The sequence below is a fragment of the Denticeps clupeoides genome, chromosome 17 (assembly GCF_900700375.1).
Source record: "Denticeps clupeoides chromosome 17, fDenClu1.1, whole genome shotgun sequence".
Classification (NCBI taxonomy): domain Eukaryota; kingdom Metazoa; phylum Chordata; class Actinopteri; order Clupeiformes; family Denticipitidae; genus Denticeps; species Denticeps clupeoides.
The window spans coordinates 13,309,190-13,321,430 of NC_041723.1; the positions used below are offsets into that span (position 1 = coordinate 13,309,190).

Consider the following 12,241-nt stretch of genomic DNA (forward strand, 5'->3'; position numbering starts at 1 on the left):
GCATATTTATTTCATAATAGCAAAAACATATTAACCAACATTTATACAGAAAAATAAACATGTAAGGTCGACAAAAAACATTAACCAAATACAGTGTGGGTCAACCTCAGCATTCACATTTGAATGAAAGGACCCATTAACAAATCTCAATATATTAAAAAGGACTGAGTTGGTCATTCTTGGGTGAAACTGATACACATGTAAACAGATGTAATTTCTGCAGATTTTCCCGCTGCCAATGGAACAAATCATGCTTTAAAAGTTTATTTAAAGTGAATTCAGAAAATGTTAACCCCTCTTTAAAATGTGCTGCAGACTTTGGCTGAACCTTTTGATTTCATTTTCCCTAAAAACACGGCCAAGAACAAAGTTGATTTTTCCCCCTGATTATTTACTCTGGGGTCAGTTTAATATAATATATTGCAGGATAAAACAGAAGCTGTTAAATTCCCGTCTGTTTGCAGTGGGTGGACTTTTTGGTCGAGTACTTTGTGGTCGAGCAGTTCCACAGCCTGTCTTTAACACTGGAGGCCCGCGTTCAAATCTGGGGCTGTGGTTCAAGTCCCGCCAACTCCCGAACCGCCAAGGTACCACTGATGTTCCCTTGAGCAAAGCACCATGAGGGCTTTACTCACATCCTCAGGACTTTTTTATGAATGGATGCATCATCGCCCGGTATGGAAACAGCACTGCCTACAACCTCTGCACTACTCTGAGAAGATCACTGGAGGTGAGCTTCTCTGTATACAGGACATCTACACCAAGCAGGGAAGATATTCAAAGGCCCCAGGAACCCCAGGCAAGAACTCTTGAAAGTGCTACCGTCAGGCAGACGGTACAGCGGCGCCTGGTCCCAGACCAGCAGACAGTTTCTTCCACCGAACCTTCAGATGTTGAACTCATAACCACCCGCAATTTGCACTATTTCACAATAACATTTTGTGTGTGTGTGTGTGTGTATATATATATATGTGTATATTTCTACACATTTCTACACATAAATATTTGGTTATATACATATATATGTATTGTTTTTGCAATCCAATACTGAGTGAGATGCTTTGCACACAAGAATTTCACTTATATGCACTGTACCTGTGTACCTGTATCATGTGATTTGACAATAATAAAATAAAAAGTCATTTAAGCAACATATCTCATCTGTTTTTAAAACCAGTGGCAGCATTTGTCAGACGCTTCTGCAGGGCGACTTACAAATGTCATAATAAGGCCACTGTGAACTGTGTAATAATTATTACATATTTAAGATAATTGTATTACTTATGATTGTATTGTATGATTATAGATGGGAATTGGTTACTGGTGTTTGATTTTGTATATGCCAACAGCACACAAATACCACATGGTCCACATGCATGGATGACATAGATTCACACTGAGTTTTACATGAATGTATTGTTTTGTGTATTGTAGACATTATCTATGTTAAAATGTTACACCATGGCTGTATTAAATATTTAAATTGCTATGTTTTATCTGACAATTATATAAAAAAAATGATCTTCTAGTTAAAAAAAATAACCCATAATGAGCCAAAGGACCAGATGAAGCAACAGAGGTTTTTTAAGTGGACGAACAGCAACTTCATGAATATAGATCATATCTTTTGGTTTTAAAAGTCCCTAATCTGAGGTTCAAGACCTGTTCAACTGGAATTTCACAATATCTGTAGGTCAACAGGGCAAGGTGGAACTTCACTCTCAACGTCTCAGGCTCTCTGTAGCAATGCCCGGCATGATCTCAGGAAGAAACCTAATGGGTGACGGCATGATTCTTATGTAATTAATAACAGCCTCTTACACTAAATGAAAGAAACGAAGAGCTCGACTGTTGCATCAGTTGTTTACAGGCAAATTTCCATCAGCCGTGTATAGTGTGTTGCATCATCGCCATAAACTTGCTACTGCATGTTCGTCATGTACACAATCTCAACAAATACTTTTAAATTGTATTGGGGTTCAAAAACTTTATTCCATCTGATTATTGACAAATGTTAATTCCTTTTATCCAATAGTTAAACTAGCTGTAGTGTCACATAAAACAAATATGCTGAACCATGCTTCGGTGCAGCACCAAATGTCGTTTCAATGGTGCGAAGCCGTCCATTTTGTACCCCACCCTCTCCAGTGGACTGTGATTGGCTGAACACAGGATCCCACTGGTGTTGGGTTGTGATGCGAGGCTCATCGTGGCACCTCAGTTTTAATGAGGGGTCTCAATCCAAGTTAAGCCACAGACTAAACATCAAGATAAGTTGAGGATATACAACCAACATTCTGGTAGGTAAAATAAAGCAATGGAATGTTTAATATCACAAAAATATGCTTCAGGGAGTAAATTAATGTGTTAGTCAAAATTGTGGTCTGAGAATTTTTTTACTTTACTGAGCTTTTACCCTGTTTACTGTAGCACCATGGCCGAGTTTTATTCCAACTCGTCTGTACTCGAGACACCGAGCAACAGTTCTGCTGCCCAGCAAACTGTATTTCAGTACTGCAGAGACATGCCTGCAGGCTTCATGTTCTACCTGAGCCTGCAGTTCATCAACCTCTTCCTGGGGATTCCAGCCAACCTCATGGTTCTGTGGTTCATCCACAAGAGCAAAAGTGACTCCTCGACCTCGGACATCTTCATCCTCCACCTGGCTGTCCTGGACACCATGTTCTGCCTCATGCCTCCCCTGGAGGTAATAAACATCATGTACCTGAACACCAGCAACATCTTAACAGCGCTCAGCTTCTTCTACGGGGTCAAGGACTGTTCCCTGCTTTTCCTGTCCTGCATCTGCCTCGATCGCTACATGGCCGTCCGGCACCCCATCACCTTCACCGAGCTGAAGGACCGTAGGCACCGCGCCGTTTGCGCTGCCGTTGTGTGGCTCATCACCCTGGCTTATGCTTTAGCCAGGTGCGTTGGCAAATTCCCCAACTTTGAAAAGACCTTTGTTGTTATGATCCTGGCCACCTTTGCAATCATGGTTTTCTGCAACATCTCCATCCTTTCAGCATTGAGGCAGTCAGGGCCTGGCCGGGACGAGATGCACCCGGTGAAGAAGAAGGCCTTCAAAATGGTGCTGATCATCCTGGCCATCATTGTCTTCAACTACCTACCACCGGTCGCTCTCTTTCCCTTCAAGCAGTACTTTGTGCCAGATCTCTTCATCTGCTACATTGCTTACTTTGCATTTGGCTTTATGGACATCAGCAGCAGCATCCAGCCCATGCTGTACCTCTCCAGAGAGAAGCTGAGCAACTTTTGCCCCTGTAAATTCCAGATGTGCGGCTGCACGACTGAGCAGGAGGTGAGCACCTAACTTCCCCACAGGGGTGAGCAGAAAAGTCAGTGCACTGATAGAAATGGGCAATCTATGATTATTTATCTATCTAGGCATCTTTATAATTGTACGTACGTATTTTCATACAAAGCTTTATAATGATCATCTGTACAGTCAAGAAAGCTGTAAATGTGCTATTTTTAGAGATGAAAGGATAATAATTAAGAAATATGCTTTAAAATTTAAACTGCATATATCTGTGGAAGTAAAATGTGTGTATAGAAGTGCATGTATTGTGTGAAATGTGTATTTGTGTAAATCACTACAATAAACAATAGAAATATTCAAATGGAAATAAAGTATTTTCTTGCACAATGCTTTTCTATCTGATATGCTACATTGCTAGAAGAGCAAATGCACAGTTGAAAAATTTCATCCTGCAGCCGTACCGTGAATTATACATATACATTTACATATATACATATATACTCAGACGGTCAGTGTACACCACAAATCACGCATATAAATAATAGTTAATGTCTCAAACACTAGAAAGATAATAAAACTCCTAAAACATATACATATCTGTCATTGCATGTTTTTTTAAATCATGTGCAGTGAAATTGTTAATTGTCCATTAAATTGCAATTTATTAAATCTTATTTAGTTACATTTAACTGTTGAAATATAGGTGAATGATTACTTCTGTATTCTATCTGTAGGGATTTAAAGCAATTCCTTTTTAGATTATTTCCCCACCTAGCCCTGGTGGAAATTGACAAGAAGAGAACCTGAATGATCAATAAACAGTAATTTGGTGACAACTGTGTGTGGCTGTGCAATTTTCTCATCAGGCTGTTGTTGACAGTGTCTGAGACCGACTAACGCCAACTGCTCAAGATGTTGTATCACAAACCATCATCCTTTTATTTAGGTGCTCCAAATTTCTCTTGCTTGTACTTTTATCTCAGGCCAACGTAATGAAACTGCATGCCATGAAATTCAACACATGCATGTTTTATCGAACGAGTCAGGCCTTGTGTAGACACATCGCTTTTAAAGTTAAATGTGAGGTTCACCACAAGTCCTGAGATCAGCAGGAACATGCAAATGTAGATGAACAGCACTGAATCGCTCTGTGTTCAATGCCAGTCGACAAGCTGAACCATGAGTCAACCATTGTGTCCCTGAATTCCGGGAATATTTACTGAATGGAAATCATTTACATTTATGTATGACAATGTATGGAATCACCCTGGATGGATTAGAGCCTGGAGTTTAATTGATAAAGGAAAATATAATATAATTGAGTTGAGCACATCAGAGTACTGCAGTAGTGACTTGTGTGTGTGAGATTGGAACTGTTAATTTCCCAGAAGGCACTTTTTTCCCACCTGTATGTTCCCAAGCAGTCTCTGGGTAATGCAGCTTCACTCCTGAGACTGGACCAAGGCGTCTCATCCAATAACTAAACGTCTATGAATTTCCCTAATTAAAACAATGTTTTTACAATACCCAATTTAATATACAGTAAAAAGGAGTAAAAATAAATATAGGACTTATAAACTTACAGAAACTGTCTGCTGATAGGTCTCAGAAGTCATCAGTGTAATCATCTGTAACATTTTCATGCATTCAGGTCTGTCCAATCAGAAACATTCTTGGTTAAATGTGTCTATGTTCCTTCCACATGTCAATCAGCCACTAATTCCATCAATGTTGTCTTGACTGTAATTCTGGAAAGTGCTTACTACTAATGATAAGCTGAGGGACGCCAGTGACGTCTCCCCTGACAGTGCTCCCCGAAAGGCCGGAGACAGATGTGGTCCTCATTCATCATGTTCATGTTGTTCTCGCTCAGGTGACTGGCAAGAAGCTCACACGAATAATCTACAGTAATGGAATGAAAAAATATGTGTCATTAAGTATGGCCCGGAAGGTCGCCAGATTAAACCCCAAACCGCCAAGGTGCCACTGAGGTGCCACTGAGCACCGTCCCCACACACTGCTCCCCGGGCACCTGTCATGGCTGCCCACTGCTCACCAAGTGTGATGGTTAAAAGCAGAGGACACACTTCATTGTGTCACTGTGTGATGTGCTGCAGTGACAATGACAATCGCTTCTCACAATGACAATCGCTTCACTTTCACTTAATACAAGTCATTTTTTTCAATTGAAAACCTGCACTGTGAGACAAAGACAATCAAACAAGGTGCTGATAACAGAAAATTGAAAAGTGGTGACAGTATAAACAGATGGCAGTTGCGTGAACATTATTTCCACTGAGGCTGATTTTGGGCACGCTGAGAAGTTGAAACCCTGAAAAGTTGTGGTGTCACTTCTAGAAGTAGAGAAACATGCAGATTTTGACAGCATGCTTCTACTCTGATCTTCTACTCTGAAGTATCATTATCATTGGGTTGACTTAAGATTTGTGTTCTGGTCCATTTCTGATTTCTGCATTGTTCTCTATATGGCTGAGGTGCATGGTTGGAATGGAAAAACGCCCTAAGGTCCTTTCCTAATATGAATATGAATATGGTGGCATATTCCAAAACTACTAAGTAATTAAGGAATGACTGGAATTACATGCTAACAAATTGCATGAATTTAATTTAAAGTTAAATGAAATCAACATAAACAAAAAAAAAAGATCATTTGTAAACTGCAATAATATTCCCCACTCCACATTTAATAAAAAATTAATAGTGTATTCTAAAAAAGTAAAAAAAGTAAAAAAAAGTAAACTAAAAAATGTAGTTTCTGTTAAGAATGCCTACATCACTATAAATATAAATAACTTTTCTACAGAAAACAATGATCAAAAATCAAGAGTGTATATAGACGTATGTAATTCCTCAGTTAACTTCCACTTATGCTCATTTTTAAATTAACTACTAAACATGAGGCAGACAAACTACTTGGAAGATTTCTCAACTGTAATAAAAAAGTAAGACATTGTTAGTCTGAAAAAAATGCTAATGCTAATATGAAATTAAATGGACACTAATTTTATTAGACCCATGATGTGTTTGAAAAAGGTCTCATTAAAATATATTTATTTTGGATGTCAGAGTCCTGATATTATCCTAATGCATGCATTGTATCATTTCTAGAGTCACACATGAATCTGCATTTACTGGTTATGCCTTTACTTATTATTTCCCTAGAATGAAAAATTATCTTTGCAAATTGTATTAAAATGTTAAATTACTCTTATCAGAAATAACAGCTGATAACAACTATTTGAATAATGAAATAGACATATTAAACTTTATGATGTCCTTACCTCATTTTGTCCACAATGTGAAGAAAATCAGTCAATCTTGCAATAATTTCTGGGATCAAGACTGAAATACTTGGTGACTTTCTCAGACTGAGAATCTGTTCTCTCTCAGACTAAACAACCCTGTGACCACAGCCCACCCCCGCAACCCCCCCATTCTTTGTTTCTTCCTCTGACAGTCAGAGTGATTGTTGCCCCATGTAATAATTCACAACATGTTACACTAAATGTCAGAAAAGGGCCGCTGAACTGTTGCATCACTTGTTTACCTGCAAATTCCTGTCAGGCACCGATGGAGTGTTGCGTCATTGCCAATCAGTGTGAATGATGAGGAATGACTTGTTGCTACACACTTTCCTTCTCCACTTCATTCTGCTAATTCCATCCAATCCATTTTGGACATCACTGGTGGCCATCACTTTTTCTTAAAAAGTATTGATGGCAACTATGGTTGAACAGGAAAAACCTTGGCTGCGTGGTAAGGCGTGGGTGACAGTGTCCAGTGGAAAAACCCCACCCTTTCCAACAGGTTTTCATTGGATAGAGTCAGTATCCCAGAGGTGTTGGGTCATCACATAGAACTGTTCGTTTTGGCAGAGGCTCGGGTGAACTAAGCTATAAGAAACGTTTTCAGGCAGTCGGAGGAGCCGAGCCTTTAGAAGACGCAACCCTGAAAGGTTTGTAAAAAAATTTTTTTTTTTAAAAGGCTAAACAATTGACTGTGTTAAAAATTTTTCTAAATGTGCAATTTATATATTTATTAAATATATTATCATGAATGTAAACTTTTTTATGTAATATAAGACAGCTTTTTTTTTTTATCAGTGAAACCCCTCATGTTATGGATATTATTTTTGCCATCACAATGCATGGCTTTATCTTTTAAAAACATTTTTACATATCAGTATGACGCTAAAATATTTTACTTAGGTGAGACTTACCCAATAAATCAGTCGACCTCATATGGGTTAACGTGCTTGGTTTTGTTTTTTGTAGCGTGAAGCCTTGAACCGGAATTGACCCTTCTGCAGACGGACAATGCAGGTCCTTTACATAAACCAGTCCCTGCTCTTCATACAGAAGGTGTCAAATGACACTCCGGCTGTGCAGACTGAGTTTGACACCTGCAGGCACATGCCTGAAGTGCTTATATTTTACCTGGGCCTCCAATTCATCAACCTTTTCCTGGGGATCCCAGCTAACATCATGGTCCTGTGGCTCCTGCATAAAAGTAAGAAAGACTCTTCAACCTCAGACATCTTCATCCTGCACTTGGCTGTCCTGGACACCTTCTTCTGCCTCATTCCACCTCTGGAACTGGCCAACCTCATGTACCTGACCACGAGCAGCACCTGGTACGTCTTGCGCTTCTTCTATGGTGTTAAGGACTCCTCACCCCTCTTCATGTCCTGCATCTGTCTGGATCGCTACATGGCTGTTCTCCAGCCCATCATCTTCACTGAGCTGAAGGACCGCCGACACCGTGCCTTCTGTGCAGCGGCTGTGTGGCTCATCACTCTGACTTATGCTGCGGCTAAGTGTGTCGGCAGCCTCCCCAACTTTGACAAGGTCTTCACGGTCATGATTCTGGTAGCTTTTGCCTTCATGGTCTTCTGCAACATCTCCATCCTCTGGGCACTTCGGCAGTCAGGGCCCGGGCGGGACGAGATGCACCCGGTAAAAAAGAGAGCGTTCAAGATGGTCCTCATCATCCTGGCCATCATTGTCTTCAATTACCTTCCCCCTGTGGCACTCTTCCCCTTCAAGGAATATTTCTCCCCAGACGTCTTCCATTGCTACATCCACTACATTGCCTTTGGCTTCATGGACATCAGCAGCAGCATCCAGCCTGTCCTCTACCTCTCCAAGGGCAATCTCCATTACACCCCCCTTTGTAAATGCAAGACCAGTTGTTGCATAGGTGCGGCTGAGATGGAGGTGAGCACGTAGCTTACAGTATGCAATAAAAATATAAAAAATATTTAAAGTGTCTGGCTGCAGATCATTTTGTAGTTTATACATAAGAAGAAGTGCGCAATTCATGTGAGTAAATATGAAAAGCCTTGACTATAAATAAACTGATCAGTGAAATGCAATTACTTTAAATGTAACTTTATTGCTACTATTGTACTTTATACATTATGGGTCAGTTTACTGTTCATGGATTAAACCTAGTCCCAGAATAAAAGCATTTTTGAATGAAGGATTCCTCTGAAGTTCAGGACTAGGCTTCATCCACAAGCATTAAACAGACCCTGAAACAGCTAACAGTATGTTCCTTTATGTTCCATTATTAAATTAAACATTTTAAAGAAATCTCAGATTTCTGAATTCTGTCCTTTAAAAAAGCCTTTGTATTTCTCTTTTAAAGCTGCTCTGAACGGTGAGAGTATGCATTTTAAAAGCATTTTTTCCTTTGTCAACTTCTAAAATAATTTTACAAAATACTTGGCTGAGAGTAAGAATAAGTGGTGTTATAAAATATGTAAATATAAATTATTGCTTGGCATGTTATTTTATTGGTGTGTAATTAAGGAATCAATATATTGTGTTTTGCTAATGGATAAGATCCTCCCCTATATATAGCCCCATGTAGTGACGCTTGCTGACATGGTCATTTAATTACATCTCCTAATATATTATCTGAGTAATATTCATGCATTGATAATCAGCAATTATTGATTTAAAAAAAGTCCCTCTGTACACCATCATAGGGGGCAGTATATCACCAGAATTCAAAAGAAACGAACAATAAATATTTCCAGGGATGGTGCCTTCAATAAAACTGACAAGATGCTGCTAATGAATATTACGAGGCATGGAGCGAGGGGGAGGGGCTGCTGCTTTCTTCAGTAAATATTGCTGTGCTAAAAACAAGTCAAAACTGTCACATTCATCATAATTTTTTTTTAACGTTGCACCAAAGATGAATGGTTTAGTTAGATTTACAGCTAATGTAGAAATTGTAAGATTTAGTCATGGTATTTTTATACTACTTCACCATAGTCTCAACATCCATCTCATGGAACCACGTCTTCCACCCTCAACATGGAGAGAGTCCTGGTCTTGTTGATGCCAGACATTGTACCTGTGGGAAGTCCTTTGGTTTGAAAATGAAATGGAAAAAAGAGTGAACTGAAACATTTGTAAAGTGATAATCAGCCCTGCCTTCAGATTACTTCAAACCACCACATGACAGCAGACTTATTTATAATATTGAAAATGATCTGTTTATCTGTTCAGAATAAACACATGATTTAATGTTAATTATAATGTACAGTACAGGCCAAAAGTTTGGACACACCTTCTCATTCAATATTTTTTCTTAATTTTCATGACCAGTTATATTGATAGATTCTCACTGAAGGCATCAGAACTATGAATGAACACATGTGGCGTTATGTATTTAACAAAAAGTGGAGACCTGACCTCCACAGTCACCGGACCTGAACCCAATCCAGATGGTTTGGGGTGAGCTGGACCGCAGAGTGAAGGCAAAGGGGCCAACAAGTGCTAAACACCTCTGGGAACTCCTTCAAGACTGTTGGAAAAGCATTTCAGGTGACGACCTCTTGAAGCTCATCGAGAGAATGCCAAGAAAATATGAAAATAAAGAATCAGAACATGTGTCCAAACTTTTGGCCTGTACCGTATCTCGTCTAGCCTTTCCACATTTCAGACATTGCCTACAATGTGGGGAGATAAGCTTCGTAAGATTGCCGTCGTACTGGAGAATGTATTTGTCGGCCTCTGCAGGTGTCATGAACAGCTCTGGATGGGTGTGGGTGCAGGTGTAAAGTCAGTGCTTTCCTGTCACTGATCAGCAGCACAGCCAGGAAATGTGTACGTCAAAATTCAGCATGTGGAAAAGGCATTAAGATAAACAGTCTGTTCACAGCGTTTCAGTCATTAATATGTCTGTGAGAATTATTTGTAAGGAAGGCTAATATCAGTTTTTTTAGATGCCGGCATTAGTAATATTTGGTATTAGTAAAATTTCAAAATTTCAAAAGCCACTACCCTGGGTAGGACAAAGCAGTCACGGAAAAGTGGAAATTTAATTGGACTGTCATTTTCTGGTCCAAACGTTCGATCATGCTTAAAAATTTTAGTTTGTTCTTTTTTTTTAAACCAAGGCCTGAGGAGCAACAGGTAAAGTATTAAATAGAGGAGGGCAGGACAAAGACGCGTGTGATAAAGGGTGGGCCATTTATATGGACACACCTTAATTAAACGGGAATGGTTGGTGATATTAATGTCCTGTTTGTGGCACATTAGTATATGTGAGGGGGCAAACTTTTCAAGATGGGTGGTGACCATAGTGGCCATTTTGAAGTCGGTCATCTTGGATCCAACTTTTGTTTTTTCAATAGGAAGTGGGTCATGTGACATATCAAATTTATTGGTAATTTCACAATAAAAACTATGGTGTGGTTTTAACGTAACTTTATCCTTTCATGAGTTATTTACAAGTTTCTGACCACTTATAAAATGTGTTTAATGTCACCAACCATTCCCATTTTATTAATGTGTATCCATAGAAATGGCCCACGCTGTACATGTGCTACTCATTTCTACACCTTTTGATCTTTTTCTGGGTGAAAGATGTCTACTGCCATTGATGGTGCAATGGTCCATCTACTTCCCAGCCAGATGTTGCCACCACCCTCCACATCTCACTCACAACATGGATCTCCTTCCATCCACCTCATCCCTCCACGGTCTGGCATTAGCCAGTGTTAAAAGAAATTTTTGCTACGACTCCAACCTGAAATACATCAATGTCTTCGCTGACATGATCTCCTCTGTCATGTTTGGCTACGTCTGCGGTGGCAGTGCCCTTCCGTCTGGATCTAGCATCTCTCCTCCATCTGGATTATGGAATGTGAAGCCAGAATCACTCTCCTCCATTCAGACAAGACCGCGGCAAAGCTATTCTTGCTGTCTGCTCGCTTCGCAGCTATTTCACCTCATTGTCCTGGTCACCTGATTACCATTAAAGCCAGCAACCGGCTACTAAGATACCATAAATGGTTCTCGCCCCCCCCCCCACATGGTTGAACCTTCTCCAATATGGCTTTTGTAAAAAAAAAAGCTGTAGGATTCACGTTTTCATTAGCATGATCTTCCTTGTTCGGCGACCTCGTCACCACTCCTGCCTTCATGGTTAACGCCTTTAAACAGGATCAGCACCACAGTCTCGTCCCTGCTCTCTGCTCAGCAATGACATGAAGGTAATGGAGGTAAAGTACAGCTGATATAACTGTGCACATTGTCCGAGGTGATTGCAGGACCACTTTCCAATCATCTGTGTTCCTCAGAGATGAACCAGGATGAACCTGCATCACAACAACTCTCTTACCTCAACTCCTTAAGGCCGACTGGGAAGTAAATGATCAATATATTGACAGGATGTAGGCATGCCAGTAGCCATACTCGGCCCCTATTCAGTGTGTGACCCTGTAGGGGTCAGGAATGGCCCAGTCACATATGAACACCCATGTGTTGCATATTTTAATAAAAAAACAAAAGAGCTTGAGGCATTTTTTTATTGCAAGTCAAAAATACTGTACATACTGTACATTTTGTTCACATTGTGTAAAAATTCTACTGCCAAACCTATTGCGTAAACCATGACGTGAAGAGGGTGTCAAACCCT

General features: G+C 39.9%; 2 protein-coding genes across 2 annotated transcripts; both read left to right on the forward strand.

Annotated features, from left to right (window-relative positions):
• The first annotated feature begins 2,251 nt into the window (after positions 1-2,251).
• LOC114767351 (proteinase-activated receptor 3-like) lies at positions 2,252-3,376 on the forward strand. The gene is made up of 2 exons (XM_028959033.1): positions 2,252-2,300; positions 2,431-3,376. The coding sequence occupies exon 2, from the start codon at positions 2,435-2,437 to the stop codon at positions 3,332-3,334; it is 900 nt and encodes a 299-aa protein (XP_028814866.1). The 5' UTR covers positions 2,252-2,300; positions 2,431-2,434; the 3' UTR covers positions 3,335-3,376.
• A 4,244-nt stretch (positions 3,377-7,620) lies between these two features.
• Positions 7,621-8,532, forward strand: LOC114767215 (uracil nucleotide/cysteinyl leukotriene receptor-like). The gene has a single exon (XM_028958799.1). It carries the CDS (start codon positions 7,621-7,623, stop codon positions 8,530-8,532), a length of 912 nt encoding a protein of 303 aa, XP_028814632.1.
• The last annotated feature ends 3,709 nt before the right edge of the window (positions 8,533-12,241 follow it).

Excerpts from the sequence above, each read along its gene's own strand:
- LOC114767351 (XM_028959033.1), top strand. The coding sequence starts at position 2,435 with ATGGCCGAGTTTTATTCCAACTCGTCTGTACTCGAGACACCGAGCAAC.
- LOC114767215 (XM_028958799.1), top strand. The coding sequence starts at position 7,621 with ATGCAGGTCCTTTACATAAACCAGTCCCTGCTCTTCATACAGAAGGTG.